The sequence below is a fragment of the Bombina bombina genome, chromosome 9 (assembly GCF_027579735.1).
Source record: "Bombina bombina isolate aBomBom1 chromosome 9, aBomBom1.pri, whole genome shotgun sequence".
Lineage (NCBI taxonomy): Eukaryota > Metazoa > Chordata > Amphibia > Anura > Bombinatoridae > Bombina > Bombina bombina.
In genome coordinates, this window is record NC_069507.1 from 59,477,530 (window position 1) to 59,495,486 (window position 17,957).

Here is a 17,957-nt window from a genome sequence, read left to right on the forward strand (position 1 = left end):
AGGGCCATTATGGTGAAAAAAAATGACTTGCCCTGAGTAGTAAGCGAGCTACTATCTCTGCTGATTGGGCCAGTGACAGTTTCTGCTTAGGACCAGCAGTTCTTTGCGGCTCCCAAGTGATAAGTTATAAAGAGGCATTTGAATACAGTTCCAAAGTTGTTAACAGATTATGACAAACTTCAAATTAAATGGAAAGTTTACTAACATTTCTCTCTGATCCATCTAAAACAGAGCATTTCATGTATTAAAGAGACAATAAAGTTAAACTTTAATGTATTAGATAGAGCACAACATTTTAAACAACTTTCCAATTTACTTTAATTATCAATTTTGCTTAGTTCTCTTGGCATCCTTTTGGAGCTCATACGTGTGCACGTGTCTTTAGCCTCCTTTCAGCAGTGCTTGCAACATTGTTTATACTTTATAGCAATGTTATACATAGTTGCAGACACTGCAGCTATAGACAAGTGCATGCGCCTAAGCTCACCTAGGATAACTCTTCAACAAAGGACAGCAAGAGAACTACCCAGGTTTAACTCTAAACAAAAGGATACCAAGAAAACAAAACATTTGATAATAGAAGCAAACTGGAATGTTGTTGAAAACTGTAAGATCTATTTGAATCATTAAAGTTTAATTTTGACTTTACTGTCGCTTTAAAAAGCTTTGACTTTTGAAACATTGGATGTTCCTGTGCTCAATTAACCAGCTTTTTCCGTGAGTGATGTCACGATCAGCCAGGGAGTACCATATATCTCGTTATCAGCTGTACACAAACATGAACTTTGGTTCAACTTAAACATCTTTTATTTAACACGTTTTTGACAAAGCAGTGGTGAAACGTGCATCAGGCGTTCGCACTGCTACCCCATCTCATACTTGTTTCCAGATATATAATATAACATATGTGCTTGTGAATTGATTTATATGCATTACTAGTATTTTTCTAGGAGATACAGCATGGGGATACCCAACAGTTTTAAATAATTATCAGGTAATACAGCGAAAGCGTTGATAAGCCTGTATGGATATTATATTACTAGAATGAGGGATCTTTTTATATGCGCTGTACGCCTGGTAAAACAAGGGCAGGTCTTGTGAACTCTTGCCATAATTAAAGAAATTATTTATTGTGTAAGCATACATTTTCTTTACTTTTATAAGATGGTGAGAGTCCATGAGCCTTTGTATGTGGATAACCAAACTGTGAAGTCCATGAGAATACCATGAAATAGGGCGTGAAGAACAGTTAAGGCCGGTAGAGGTACTAAACAGACACTGCAGCCTGCAGAAACCTACTACCAAAAACAGCCTCAGCAAATGTGTCAAAATAGTAGAATTTGGTAAGGGTATGTAAAGATGGCCATGTAACTGCCTTGCAAATCTGTTCAATGGAAGCCTTTTTTTTTTTTTTTTTTTACATCCCAAGAGGTGGTGACTGCTCTGGTAGAATTAGCAATAATTAGTTCAGGGGAGACTTCCCCACTACTATGTATGCTAGGTGAATGAAAGCTTTAAGTCAAGGTCCCTGCAGTAGCTTTCTGTCCCATGCAAAAACATGAAAAATGGATAATCAAGGAAGAAGAATTTCTGAATTCTTTAGTGGCTTAAAGATACAATTTCAAGGCCTTTACTACATCCAGGTTGTGAAGTAATCTCTCTTTACCATTTTTTGGCACTGGGCAGAGAGATGTGACTACAATTTACTGATTGATGTTTTTAGAAGAAACAACCTTAGAAAGGAAAGAATAGTTTGTTCTTAAAAATGCCTTATTCTGATGAAAAAAAATCATGTAAGGCGAAACACAAGATAGAGCAGAAGGCTCAGATACTCTTTAGGCCGGGGAAGTAGCCAAGAGAAAAATAACTTTTCAAGACAACTATGGAATGTCCAGACCAAGCATAGCTTCAAATACGTCTTAACAGTCTTTTTGACCTGAATCAAAGTGTCTAAAACTTGATCTGAAAAACCTCTCTGAGAGGCATTAATATGTCATGCTGTCAAATTGAGAGATTTGAGGTTTTGATGGAAGGAACCGCGAGAGAAATCTTTCCTAAGAGGAAGACGCTAGGGCTGGCTGGAGGCTATTTGTACCAGATCTGTATACCAAGTCCTGCGAGGCCATGCCAGAGCAATTAGAACCACAGGGGCCTGTTTTGTCCTGGCTATCATCCTGGATAGTGAAACTAAAGGAGGCAAAATGTAGATCAGATTGAATGATCAGGGAACCACTAGTGCATTTATAAGAGTCACTTGTGGATCTCAAGGTCTCACACAATACTGGGGTAGCTCATCATTCAAGCGAAATGCCATGAGGTCTATGTCTGGCCTTCCCTAATGATTCACAATATGGTTGAATAACTCCTGATTAAAGAACCATTAGTAATTCCTGTTTACAAAGGCAGATCGGATACATTTTGTATGATCCCTGTGAAAAGGGATATGAAAATAGGCATCTTTCAAGTCTATGGTAGACATAAATTGATTCTCCAGCACTAAAGGTAATATAGTGCAAAAAGTCTCCATTTGAAAGTTAGAGCTTTTATAAATTTGTTCAGTTTTGAGATCCAAGATTGGCCTGAAAGACCCATCTTTCTTTGGAACAATGAAAAGATTTGAATAGAGACCCTTAATCTGTTCCTCCAACGAGACTGGAGTAATCACTTCCATGACTTCTAGTTCTGTTACACATGCCAAGAAAGCTCTGGCCTTTAAAGGATCTTTTGGAACATAAGACAGGAGGAATCTTCCTCAAGGAGGGCAAGACTGAAAGCCTATGCAGTACCCTTCAGAAATTATAATCAGTAACCAAAGAACTTGAACGGATTGTTCTCAAGCCTCCAGAAAAAAGTTAAGTCTGCCCCCCCCACCAGAACGGAGTCTAGGTTGGGGATTGCACCTTCATGCGGATTTGAAGGAAGGAACAAGCTTTTTGTGGTCTGGACTTAAAGCAAGAAGAACCAGGTTTATACATCGACTTGGATGTGTCTGACTTCTGAGACACTGAAGAGGAGGATATCTGCGTCTTGGAATGAAGAAAAGAGTGAAATAGTCTAGAGGACTTAACCCTGACCACAGCTTTTTTGTCTTTCGACAGGAAAGGTCCTTTATATGGAGTGACTGTAGCAACAATAGCATCCAGTCCAGGTCCAAACAAGACATTTCCCTGAAATGGGAGGGAAAGAAGTCTGCTATTAGTTACTATATCAGCAAATCATGACTTCAGCCACAAGGCTCTTCTAACCAAAACAGTCAGTCATAGTACCACTCTGCATTAATGCAAGTTATTTCAACAGTTGCACCACAAATTAAATTGCTTGCAGTCTTGACCAATCTCAATTGAAGCTTCTTAGGAAATAAGGTCAGAGATGTTGTTACACCCTACTGCAGGCTACACTAACAGCTGGATAAAACATATAGCTTGAGAAATCCCTAAAGTTTTCGGTCTATCGGATCTTTAAAAAAAAAAAAAGATACTGTCCTCTAAAGGAATAAAAAAATTTAACATAGTAAATGCACTCACTCTTGTTTAAACATCTCAGTGAGTATCCCCACGCTGTGCACCCCATGTGCTGCCTTCTAAAAGGTACCGTTTGCAGAGCCGAAATTCCGACTTGAAGCAACTTTCCATCCACGGTTATAGAGGAAGTGTAGCGATCCTGTTGTTTAAAGGGACAGTCTTACTTGATTTTCATTTGTAAATAGCACTGAGATAAGGGGCAGTTTGCAGAAGCTTAGATACAAGGTAATCACATAGGTTAAAAGTATATTAATATTACAGTGTTAGTTATGCAAAACTGGGGAATGGGTATAAAGGAATTATCTATCTTTTCAAACAATACAAAAAATGTTTGGGTTGACTGTCCCTTTAAATAAATTTAAATGTATGCAAAGCTCATGTTATTAAGGGTGCTTACCACTCTAAAAGCTCTGAGGAAAAATTGCAGTGTGTCATCAAAGATGACCACCGTCTGTGAGCAAAAAGAGAAACGGAGCACAGATTTGGTGGGAAAAAGTTAGCACCCTGAGGTTTGCATAGAAGGAAGTTCAGAAAATATATCCCCAGGCAAGGTGAATCATGTGTACATGTTCATGCTAATAAACTGTGGGCTATGTGAGTGCAAGCACCTACTTACCTGTCAGCACTCACTTTACTGCGCTTACCAAGTTGCAGGAGACCTGCTTCCAGCCCATCCTCTGTAGTATGCACTGGCATAAGATCTGGATCAGAAGTGCTCTGATGAGGCCTACAGAAGAAGGCTGCAGGATGATCCCCAGGGACACCTGAGGATGGCTAGTGAAAATCTCCCAGAAGGAAATTAACTCTAAATGCCAGTGGTACTCCTGTGCACCCCTCTGACCTATCTCTGGCTCTCTGAGAGCGATTATGGGTCTCACTTTGGTTTGAATTTCAGCACTTCAAGTTTCACCCTCCTCCTGGTTAGAGGAAAAATTTGACTAAGGAATCATGGGGAAGTGTGAGGGCTTAAAACTCTGTTGTGTTGGGTGTTCTGCCTCCTCCTGTAGGACTGGACTTTAATCCCACATGTGATGGCTTGTGGACTCTCATCATCTTATGAAAGAAATAGCATACTCATTTCTGGGCTAAATAACTAATCTATGATAGCTGCTGAGAGATAAAATGCTACATTTTTCCTTTTGGTCTAGTGCACCACCATTTGTGGGATCACATGTTGTGTGTCCCAGTTAACGCACTATGTTGGTGTCCTTGTTTGTTTTTTACTATACTGTATATAGATACTGCAGATTTGCCACACGTTTAATAAGAGTGACATCTTGATACAAATAAAGATGGGTTACCTTTCCAGAACACTGCAGGTGTTCTCCCGGAACTGACAACGATGTAACAAACATGGTAACACAGCGCAGAAGAAATACAGTCCCCATAAGGCTACAAAGTCTACGTAGCAGAATTGACCTTTAGGAGAGAAAAACACATTTTGCTCATGAAGTCTACAGAGCACATGTTCACTGGTGGATAATCCTAAATAATTCAAATATTTTAGCAAAATGTACAGTAATTATTTTTTTTTTATTTAAAAAGACAACAAACTCAAGGAACGTGAAAGTAAAAATTAAACATTCATGGTTGAGATAAAGCACGCAGTTTTAAGAGAGTTTTTAGTTTACTTCTGTTAGCAAATTTACTTCATTCTCTTGGTATCGTTTATTAGAAAACCATACCTAGGTAGGCTCAGGAGCTAGCTAGTGATTGGTGGCTACACAAATATGGCTCTTACCATTGGCTCACCAGATGTGACCAACTAGTTACCAGGAGTGCACTGCTGCTCTGGAGCTAGTGTAAACTATGTGTTTACCCTCTTACGTACAGGCAATAGTGCAGTAATAAATAAAATGATCTAACATATAAGAGCATTTTCTTTCTGTACTTTTATATCCCTTTAAGGAATAGAGCAACAATATGCTTAAAGGGACATTCTAATGCAAAAATATCATGCAGGTTAGAGTGTATAATTTTTGAATTATTGAACCTATATGCTTGACTTTTACAAAGGGTTTAAACAGATAAGTGACACAAGCAAGGCTCAATCATAGTCAATTTTTGCCATGGCAAAATACTAATGTTTGCAAAACATATTAAAAAAAAAATCTTAGAACAACTTTTTTTCTTTTTGTTCATAAACGAAGAAAATAAATATTACTAGCAAACTGCCGTTCTTCCAAAGTTAACTAAAAAAAGAAAATGTACTGCTACAGCACAGAGAAAGCAGTACATTCCCTTTAATTCTTAATGTTACAGTCTAGTCAAAATAAAACTTTAATGATTTATAGGGCTGGCGATTTTAAAAAAAACTTTCCACTTTACCTTTATCATCAAATTTGCTTTGTTCTTTTGGTATTCTTTGTTGGAAGCTAAACTTAGGAAGGCTCATAATCTGATTTCTAAGCCTTTGAACCGCCTCTTATCTCAGTGCATTTTGACAGTTTTTCAGTTAGACACTGATAGTTCATGTGTGTCACATAGATAACATTGCACTCACTCCCGTGGTGTTATTTATGAGTCAGCACTGATTGGCTAAAATGCAAGGCTGTCAAAAGCAGGGGGCAGTCTGCAGAGGCTTAGATACAAGGTAATTACAGAGGTAAAAGTGTATTAATATAACCTGTTTGGTTATGCAAAACTGGGGAATGGGTAATAAAGGGATTATCTATCTTTTTAAAACATTTTCATTTAGACTGTCCCTTTAATAATTTTTTTAAATGTAGGAATTTATATTTTGACTTGTGAATAGACAGTTTGAAAGGAAACTGGAGGATGTGCTATAGCAGTTGTGCAATTTAAAGGTCTAAGAAATATGCAATATTCAGACATGCATGAAAACAGTACAGCCTTATACATTACCTGTGCTTATGAAGTAAAAGTACAAGTAACCAGATGTAACAAAGCACCACTCCACACATCTCTGTCATTGCAAAGGCCCATGGGATGCGAGGAACACTGCATGATAGAAACTAAATGTTACTTCCTTATTAAAGAACACCGGTCCAAATTACATTTTCGTGGTAGAGAGAGAAGTCAATTGAAAAGGGTAACAGTTATATGCAAGCAGGGTGAATAAGATTTAAATCACTAGTCCGTAAGACTGATTAAAATCTTGGTTTCCATTTTTAGAATAATAACTTTTAAGATTACTTTTCTGGTTATATCAGACCATTACTGATTCGGTTATATATCATTAGATATCCATAGATAGATCATTAAAATGAATTAAATTATTGGGAGGTGAACTATATCCAGTTAAATATGTTAATCATTCATATTTGATCAACTTTTCAGCTGTACTTTATTGGAAGGAGAAAAATAACCAATACCTTAATAACAATTTATTTTATTTAACTAAAACAGTAACATTACATTTAGTATTTAATGCTTGCCCCTCCCTCGTCACACTTAGGTCCTTGTGCAGATCTATTCCACCTCACAATCTCCTATTCAGAGTACTTCTTGAAACATAGTATGGGTTAATTCTGTGTACATAGATTTGCAGAGAAGCAATGGCATTAAAGAGACAAAGTCAAAATTAAACTTTCATGATTCAGAAAGAACATGCAATTTTTAACAATTTTCCACTTTACCCCTCATCTAATTTGCTTTACACCGCTGGTATCCATTGTTTAACAGCTTACATAGGTAGGCTTAGAAGCAATGCACTACTGTGAGCTAGCTGCTTGTCATGGTCTCCCCCAATGTGTTCAGCTAGGCCTCCGTAGAGAATTGCTCTCCTTCAACAAAGGATACCAAATGAATAAAGCAAATGGTTTAAGATGTGTGTGAAAACTGTATGCTCTATCTGAAACCCAAAAGTTTTTTTCTTTTATGATTATGTCCTTTAAAATGTCTATTTCTCAACTCTCTGCAGACAAAAATTGACAGTTTTGAGAACAACAAAACCAGTAATATGTTATAATATCTTCACAATAGAACAAATGCTCAAAATAATGACAAAAACCTCTGGGAGAGCCTTACATTATAAATGTATTAATGGAATGAATTTACCAACAATCAATTAGACATTACAGCCATGAATATACAGCATCTTGTGATATAATTAAAAACTAATCTATATTTCAGGATAAATAACAATAAGATTAAAATGCATCTTAAATAGAAACTATCTTTAGATTGATTTTTCCTCAAAAGCATTTTATTTAAAAAAAAAATCCTATTTAAAGAAATAAAATCTGGGTTTTTTTAAAAAAATAATTGATTTTAACCACCCTGCAAGTCTAGCTCACCATTCTCTGCAGCAACACAATTTGTTTTATAAACATCAGTTATATTGTTATGGCAATATTTGACGTGCACACTAGATGGTGCTGTAATCATAAGAGATCAAATACTGAGGAAAGCTGATATGAAGCAATGTTATGCTTTTCAGTCTTACAAAACATTGCATTAAAACTAAATGCTGCTTTATCTACATCATTTTATTTTCCAATTGCCTTCATAAGGGAGTTATCCAAAATAAGATTAATCAGCACAGTTTAAAGGAGCAGTAAATACCTTGAGATTTTAGTAATGTAATATTCAGCAAGTGACAGCAACATGATCACATCGCTCTGGTGTATACACACATTTGGCTGTAGATACTTAGATGTTGAGCTCATCCATAAGGGCATGGCATTTACACATAAAGATAAGTACCTGCCTAATAAGTCAGTTATGCACCACTAAAATACACTGCCTATCAGCTTACATTCAGTATGCTGGAAACTTGCCACTTAGCCAATAAGACGCAGCCCTTTGGGGATTTATAGCCTCTAGACCAGGGGTCAGCAACCTTGGGCTCCCAGATGTTTTGGAACTACATTTCCCATGATGCTCAGACAGCCTAAAGAGTGTCTCAGCATAATGGGAAATGTAGTTTCAAAACATCTGGGGGTCCAAGGTTGCTGACTCCTGCACTAGACGCAGCCTCTGGGGCAGCTTTGTGAGCAGTTATAGTGAGTGCGCATGCATGTGGTGACACGTCTGGACTAAAGGAGAGCATAACTAGAGTCTTGCGGAGCCAGTGACTAGTTAGCAGAACTATAAACACTGACCTACTTTTTCCTACCTATTTTATTGGTTCTGTCATTAGTTGCAGTGTGGGAGAACACATAATGACTAACATTTGCTTTAGAGATTAAACCAGAGGATCTCCACAACCTTTTTTTGTAGTATTTGTCCAAAAGTGTTTTTTTTTTTTTTTTTTTTTTTATTAAAGTGACAGTCTACACCAGAATTGTTATTGTTTTAAAAGATAGATTATCTCTTGTTTACCCATTCCCCAGTTTTGCATAACCAACACAGTTATATTTATATATTTTTTACCTCTGTGATTATCTTGTATCTAAGCCTCTGCAGACTGCCCCTTTATTTGTTATTTTGACAGACTGCAGTTTAGCCAATCAGTGATGGCTCCCAGGTAACTTCACGTGCACGAGCACAGTGTTATCTATATGAAAAACATGAACTAACACCCTCTAGTGGTGAAAAACCTGTTAAAATGCATTCTTAAGAGGCGGCCTTCAAGGTCTAAGAAATTAGCATATGAACCTCCTAGGTTAAGTTTTCAACTAAGAATACCAAGAGAACAAAGCAAAATTGGTGATAAAAGTTAATTGGAAAATTGTTTAAAATTACATGCCCTATCTGAATCATGAAAGTTTATTTTGGACTAGACTGTCCCTTTAACTTAAAATGAGGCTGCATCATGTGATTTATAAAAAGCAGGGTGTTGAATGCTATGGAGGTCATGCAGTCTGCTTATTGCCTAGGGATTAGTGATTACTTTCACCAGTCCTCTTGGTAACAATAAGGCTGGGGTCCGAGGGGAAGCACATTTTAGTAATCGCTAAAGAAAGGGGGGGGGGAGGAGACAAAAACAAGTGAATATTTTAAATTTGCAAAAATTCAAGTTAAGATCAGCACTTTATTTCCAGTCTGGGAATAAATCTATTTGATTAACCTTTTTAAAAAAAATTGAGGGGGAGGTTTAAACACATATGGAGGGTTTTGATCACAAGAAAATTTTATCTTGCGATTTGTCTGCATTACTCACCATTAAATAAATTATTTGATATAATTTTTAACAGCTCTTTTCAAGCAATAATATAAAATGCTCTACTACATTAGAGCATTTTGACTGCTCCTTTATAACCCTTTAAGGACCTTTAAGTTTTATTTCTATATCACCCAGTCTATCTGCAGAACATCCTGAACCAATCTGAAAGAGTTCAACAACATTTAGCAAATCTTGTCACTGTGGTTTAGTGCACATTTGCTTTGAGACAGACATACAGTGACATTTTAGCTAGTGTTTTCAGAACTCTACACCATTTGCTTTAAAGGGACAGGAAACCCCAACATTTCCTTTCATGCTTTGGATAGAACATACAATTTTCAACAACTTTATAATTTCATTCTATTATCAAATGAGCTTCTTTCTCTTGTTATCCTTTGCTGAAGGAGCAGCATTGCACTACTGGCAGCTAGATGAACACATCTAGTTAGCCAATCACAAGAGACAAATGTGTGCAGGCACCAATCAGCAACTAGCTCCCACTAGTGCAATATATTTTCATATTCTTTTTCAACAAGGGATACCAAGAGAACGAAGCACATTTGAAAATAGAAGGGAATTTAAAAGTGACTTACAATTACATGCTCTATCTCAATCATGCAAGTTTAATTTTGACTTACCAATTCCCTTTAAGCTATTTTCTACTCCAAGGTCAAGACTCCTCTTGTTACCCTTTATTTTCTCTGAAGTATAACTGAAGCACTGCAATTAAAGATAACTCCTGCAAGTTGGAAGTATTATAGTTTTTTTAATAAGCTAGTGAAACCACATGTGAAGTAGAATGCCTTACAAAAAACAGTTATTAGTATGATTTTTACAATGTTTGTAAAAACATGTATTTTATTACACACAGACGCACGAACACGCACGCACTCACAGGTACAAATGCCCAAATCCGGAATTCCAAAATCTTAACTCAATTTACATATATACATTTTTTAAATTTAAATTAACAAAATTATTATTCGTTTCCCCTACCTGTAAGTCACAATCTTCTCTGTATTTGGTTTGTTTTTTGTATTCTAAAAGGCAAATAATAGTCTGTATTTATTTAAAATAATAAAATATTACCTGATGACAGTACTGTACTATCTTTCTGATGGTACTATGTATACAAAGTATTAAACATGATATAAACTACCTTTAGGTTACATGTATAAGCTGTATTATATAATATAAATATTACCTGTCTGATTACAGTACTCTCTGTCTGTCTGAGGGTACTGTGTATAACAATGATATAAAACTACCTTTAGGTTACATGTATAAGCTGTATTATATAATATAAATATTACCTGTCTGATTACAGTACTGTCTGTCTGAGGGTGCTGTGTATAAAAATTATATAAAACTACCTTTAGGTTATATGTATAAGCTGTATTATATAATATAAATATTACCTGTCTGATTACAGTACTGTCTGTCTGAGGGTGCTGTGTATAAAAATGATATAAAACTACCTTAGGTTACATGTATAAGCTGTATTATATAATATAAATATTACCTGTCTGATTACAGTACTGTCTGTCTGAGGGTGCTGTGTATAACAATGATATAAAAACAGAATTTATGCTTACCTGATAAATTACTTTCTCCAACGGTGTGTCCGGTCCACGGCGTCATCCTTACTTGTGGGATATTCTCCTCCCCAACAGGAAATGGCAAAGAGCCCAGCAAAGCTGGCCATATAGTCCCTCCTAGGCTCCGCCCACCCCAGTCATTCGACCGACGGACAGGAGGAAATATATATAGGAGAAACCATATGGTAACGTGGTGACTGTAGTTAGAGAAAATAATTCATCAGACCTGATTAAAAAAACCCAGGGCGGGCCGTGGACCGGACACACCGTTGGAGAAAGTAATTTATCAGGTAAGCATAAATTCTGTTTTCTCCAACATAGGTGTGTCCGGTCCACGGCATCATCCTTACTTGTGGGAACCAATACCAAAGCTTTAGGACACGGATGAAGGGAGGGAGCAAATCAGGTCACCTAAACGGAAGGCACCACGGCTTGCAAAACCTTTCTCCCAAAAATAGCCTCCGAAGAAGCAAAAGTATAAAATTTGTAAAATTTGGCAAAAGAGTGCAGTGAAGACCAAGTCGCTGCCTTACATATCTGGTCAACAGGAACCTCATTCTTGAAGTCCCATGTGGAAGCCACAGCCCTAGTGGAGTGAGCTGTGATACTTTCAGGAGGCTGCCGTCCGGCAGTCTCAAAAGCCAATCAGATAATGCTTTTAAGCCAAAAGGAAAGAGAGGTAGAAGTTGCTTTTTTACCTCTCCTTTTACCAGAATAAACAACAAACAAAGAAGATGTTTGTCTAAAATCTTCAGTAGCCTCGAAATAGAAATTTAGAGCACGGACTACGTCCAAATTGTGTAACAAACGTTCCTTCTTTGAAACTAGATTCGGACACAAAGAAGGTACAACTATCTCCTGGTTAATATTTTTGTTGGAAACAACCTTCGGAAGAAAACCAGGCTCAGTACGCAAAACCACCTTATCTGCATGGACCAGATAGGGCGGAGAACACTGCAGAGCAGATAACTCAGAAACTCTTCTGGCAGAAGAAGTTGCAACCTAAAACAAAACTTTCCAAGATAATAACTTAATATCTACGGAATGTAAGGGTTCAAACGGAACCCCTTGAAGAACTGAAAGAACTAGATTAAGACTCCAGGGAGGAGTCAAAGGTCTGCAAACAAGCTTGATTCTAACCAGAGCCTGAACAAACGCTTAAACGTCTGGCACCGCTGCCAGCCTTTTGTGAAGTAAAACAGATAAAGCAGAGATCTGTCCCTTCAGAGAACTTGCAGATAATCCTTTCTCCAAACCTTCTTGTAGAAAAGAAAGAATCTTAGGAATTTTTATCTTGTTCCATGGGAATCCTTTAGATTCACACCAACAGATATATTTTTTCCATATATTATGGTAAATTTTTCTAGTTACAGGCTTTCTAGCCTGAATAAGAGTATCTATCACAGAATCTGAAAACCCACGCTTTGAAAAAATCAAGCGTTCAAACTCAAAGCAGTCAGTTGGAGGAAAACCAGATTCGGATGTTCGAATGGACCCTGAATAAGAAGGTCCTGTCTCAAAGGTAGCTTCCATGGTGGAGCCGATGACATATTCACCAGGTCTGCATACCAAGTCCTGCGTGGCCACACAGGAACTATCAAGATCACCGAAGCCCTCTCCAGATTGATCCTGGCTACCAGCCTGGGAATGAGAGGAAACGGTGGGAATACATAAGCTAGGTTGAAGATCCAAGGTGCTACTATTGTATCCAATAGAGTCGCCTTGGGATCCCTGGATTTGGACCCGTAACAAGGGACCTTGAAGTTCTGACGAGAGGCCATCAGAACCATGTCTGGAATGCCCCATAATTGAGTTATTTGGGCAAAGATTTCCGGATGGAGTTCCCACTCCCCCGGATGCTCCTCCATCGCCAGGGAACTCCTCGTTTCCCCCTGATGGTTGATATATGTAACAGTCGTCATGTTGTCTGATTGAAACCTTATGAATTTGGCCTTTGCTAGTCGAGGCCAAGCCCTGAGAGCATTGAATATGGCTCTCAGTTCCATTATGTTTATCGGGAGAAGAGAGTCTTCCCGAGACCATAGACCCTGAGCTTTCAGGGGTTCCCAGACCGCGCCCCAGCCCACCAGACTGGCGTCGGTCGTGACAATGACCTACTCTGGTCTGCGGAAGCTCATTCCCTGTGACAGGTTGTCCAGAGTCAGCCACCAACGGAGTGAATCTCTGGTTATTTGATCTACTTGTATCGTTGGAGACAAGTCTGTATAATCCCCATTCCACTGTCTGAGCATGCACAGGTGTAATGGTCTTAGATGAATTCGTGCAAAAGGAACTATGTCCATTGCCGCAACCATCAAACCTATTACTTCCATGCACTGCGCTATGGAAGGAAGAAGAACAGAATGAAGTACCTGACAAGAGCTTAGAAGTTTTGATTTTCTGGCCTCTGTCAGAAAAATCTTCATTTCTAAGGAAACTATTATTGTTCCCAAGAAGGGAACTCTTGTTGACGGGGACAGAGAACTTTTTTCTATGTTCACTTTCCACCTGCGAGATCTGAGAAAGGCTAGGACAATGTCCGTATGAGCCCTTGCTTTTGACAGAAACGACACTTGAATCAGGATGTCGTCCAAGTAAAGTACTACTGCAATGCCCCTTGGTCTTAGCACACTTTATTACTGAATATGTGAAAAAGTATGAAGGAATTGTTCAAAATTCACCAAAATTTCACCACAGTAACTTAAAGCCTTAAAAGTATTGCACAAATTTGAAAGCTTTAACCCTTAAAATAACGGAACCGGAGCCGTTTTTACATTTAACCCCTATACAGTCCCAGGTATCTGCTTTGCTGAGACCCAACCAAGCCCAGAGGGGAATACCAAATGATGCCTTCTATAAGCTTTTTCAGTGGTTCTTAGCTCCTCACACATGCATCTGCATGCCATGCTTTCCAAAAACAACTGCGCATTAGTGGCGCGAAAATGAGGCTCTGTCTATGACTAGAAAAGGCCCCCAGTGAAAAAGGTGTCCAATACAGTGCCTGGCGTTTTTATTAAAACAATCCCCAAGATTTAACAACTATTAATAGTAATAATCTGCCAAATATACTTAGTAAAGTAATCGTTTTAGCCCAGAAAAATGTCTACCAGTTTTTTTAAGCCCTAATGAAGCCCTTTATTCTTTTACTTAAACTAAGAAAATGGCTTACCGGTTCCCATAGGGAAAATGACAGCTTCCAGCATTACCAAGTCTTGTTAGAAATGTGTCATACCTCAAGCAGCAAAGTCTGCCCACTGTTTCCCCCAACTGAAGTTACTCCATCTCAACAGCCCTGTGTGGAAACAGCCATCGATTTTAGTAACGGTTGCTAAAATCATCTTCCTCTTACAAACAGAAATCTTCATCTCTTTTCTGTTTCAGAGTAAATAGTACATACCAGCACTATTTTAAAATAACAGACTCTTGATTGAAGAACAAAAACTACATTTAAACACCCAAAAACTCTAAGCCATCTCCGTGGAGATGTTGCCTGTGCAACGGCAAAGAGAATGACTGGGGTGGGCGGAGCCTAGGAGGGACTATATGGCCAGCTTTGCTGGGCTCTTTGCCATTTCCTGTTGGGGAGGAGAATATCCCACAAGTAAGGATGACGCCGTGGACCGGACACACCTATGTTGGAGAAACTACCTTTATGTTACATGTATAAGCTGTATTACATAATATAAATATTACCTGTCTGATTACAGTACTGTCTGTCTGAGGGTGCTGTGTATAACAATTATATAAAACTACCTTTAGGTTACATGTATAAGCTGTATTATATAATATAAATATTACCTGTCTGATTACTGTACTGTCTGTCTGAGGGTACTGTGTATAAAAATGATATAAAACTACCTTTAGGTTACATGTATAAGCTGTATTATATAATATAAATATTACCTGTCTGATTACAGTATTGTACTGTCTGTCTGAGGGTGCTGTGTATAAAAATGATATAAAACTACCTTTAGGTTACATGTATAAGCTGTATTATATAATATAAATATTACCTGTCTGATTACAGTACTCTCTGTCTGTCTGAGGGTGCTGTGTATAAAAATGATATAAAACTACCTTTAGGTTACATGTATAAACTGTATTATATAATATTTATATTACCTATCTGATTACTGTACTGTCTGTCTGAGGGTGCTGTGTATAACAATGATATAAAACTACCTTTAGGTTACATGTATAAGCTGTATTACATAATATAAATATTACCTGTCTGATTACTGTACTGTCTGTCTGAGGGTGCCGTGTATAAAAATGATATAAAACTACCTTTAGCTTACATGTATAAGCTGTATTATATAAATATTACCTGTCTGATTACTGTACTGTCTGTCTGAGGGTGATGTGTATAAAAATGATATAAAACTACCTTTAGGTTAAATGTATAAGCTGTATTATATAATATAAATATTACCTGTCTGATTACTGTACTGTCTGTCTGAGGGTGCTGTGTATACATATGATATAAAACTACCTTTAGGTTACATGTATAAGCTGTATTATATAACATATAAATATTACCTGTCTGATTACTGTACTGTCTGTCTGAGGGTGCTGTGTATAACAATGATATAAAACTACCTTTAGGTTACATGTATAAGCTGTATTACATAATATAAATATTACCCGTCTGATTACAATACTGTACTGTCTGACTGAGGGTGCTGTGTATAAAAATTATATAAAACTACCTTTAGGTTACATGTATAAGCTGTATTATATAACATATAAATATTACCTGTCTGATTACAGTACTGTCTGTCTGAGGGTGCTGTGTATAACAATGATATAAAAACATAATTTATGCTTACCTGATAAATTTATTTCTCTTGTAGTGTGTTCAGTCCACGGGTCATCCATTACTTATGGGATATATTCTCCTTCCCAACAGGAAGTTGCAAGAGGATCACCCAAGCAGAGCTGCTATATAGCTCCTCCCCTCACATGTCATATCCAGTCATTCGACCGAAACAAGGCAAGAAAGGAGAAACTATAGGGTGCAGTGGTGACTGGAGTTTTAAATAAAATTTAGAACTGCCTCAAAAAAAGACAGGGCGGGCCGTGGACTGAACACACTACAAGAGAAATAAATTTATCAGGTAAGCATAAATTATGTTTTCTCTTGTTAAGTGTGTTCAGTCCACGGGTCATCCATTACTTATGGGATACCAATACCAAAGCTAAAGTACACGGATGATGGGAGGGACAAGGCAGGAACATTTAAACAGAAGGAACCACTGCCTGTAGAACCTTTCTCCCAAAAACAGCCTCCGAAGAAGCAAAAGTGTCAAATTTGTAAAATTTTGAAAAAGTATGAAGTGAAGACCAAGTTGCAGCCTTGCAAATCTGTTCAACAGAGGCCTCATTCTTAAAGGCCCAGGTGGAAGCCACAGCTCTAGTGGAATGAGCTGTAATTCTTTCAGGGGGCTGCTGTCCAGCAGTCTCATAGGCTAAACGTATTATGCTACGAAGCCAAAAAGAGAGAGAGGTGGCCGAAGCCTTTTGACCTCTCCTCTGTCCAGAATAAACGACAAACAGAGAAGAAGTTTGACGAAAATCTTTAGTTGCCTGTAAGTAGAACTTCAGGGCACGGACTACGTCCAGATTATGCAAAAGACGTTCCTTCTTTGAAGAAGGATTAGGACATAATGATGGAACAACAATCTCTTGATTGATATTCCTGTTAGAAACTACCTTAGGTAAAAACCCAGGTTTAGTACGCAGAACTACCTTGTCTGAATGAAAAATCAGATAAGGAGAATCACAATGTAAGTCAGATAACTCAGAGACTCTTCGAGCCGAGGAAATAGCCATCAAAAACAGAACTTTCCAAGATAACAGCTTAATATCAATGGAATGAAGGGGTTCAAACGGAACACCTTGAAGAACTTTAAGAACTAAGTTTAAGCTCCACGGCGGAGCAACAGTCTTAAACACAGGCTTAATCCTAGCTAAAGCCTGACAAAAAGCCTGAACGTCTGGAACTTCTGCCAGACGTTTGTGTAAAAGAATAGACAGAGCAGAAATCTGTCCCTTTAACGAACTAGCAGATGAGCCCTTTTCTAAACCCTCTTGTAGAAAAGACAATATCCTAGGAATCCTAGCCTTACTCCATGAGTAACTCTTGGATTCACACCAATATAAATATTTACGCCATATCTTATGGTAAATTTTTCTGGTATCAGGTTTCCGAGCCTGTATTAATGTATCAATAACCGACTCCGAAAAACCACGCTTTGATAGAATCAAGTGTTCAATCTCCATGCAGTCAGCCTCAGAGAAATTAGGCTTGGATGGTTGAAAGGACCCTGAATTAGAAGGTCCTGCCTCAGAGGCAGAGACCATGGTGGACAGGACGACATGTCCACTAGGTCTGCATACCAGGTCCTGCGTGGCCACGCAGGCGCTATCAGAATCACTGATGCTCTCTCCTGTTTGATCTTGGCAATCAGTCGAGGCAGCAACGGAAACGGTGGAAACACATAAGCCATGTTGAAAACCCAAGGGGCTGCTAGTGCACCTATCAGCATCGCTCCCGGGTCCCTGGATCTGTAACAAGGAAGCTTGGCATTCTGGCGAGATGCCATGAGATCCAGTTCCGGTTCACCCCAACGAAGAATCAGTTGGGCAAAGACCTCCGGGTGAAGTTCCCACTCCCCCGGATGAAAGGTCTGGCGACTTAGAAAGTCCGCCTCCCAGTTCTCCACGCCTGGGATGTAGATCGCTGACAGGTGGCAAGAGTGAGACTCT

The 17,957-nt window shown here is 38.2% G+C and overlaps 1 protein-coding gene across 4 annotated transcripts in view; it reads right to left on the reverse strand.

Moving 5' to 3' along the window:
* SAMD8 (sterile alpha motif domain containing 8) overlaps window positions 1-17,957 on the reverse strand; it is an 83,722-nt gene that overhangs the window by 13,549 nt on the left and 52,216 nt on the right. For all 4 annotated transcript variants that reach the window (XM_053692137.1, XM_053692136.1, XM_053692139.1 and 1 more), the window contains 2 exons: window positions 6,387-6,482; window positions 4,823-4,940 (listed from right to left, as the gene is read on the reverse strand). In XM_053692137.1, the coding sequence (XP_053548112.1) occupies window positions 4,823-4,940; window positions 6,387-6,482 (214 nt within the window). The remainder of the gene's footprint in view (window positions 1-4,822; window positions 4,941-6,386; window positions 6,483-17,957) is intronic.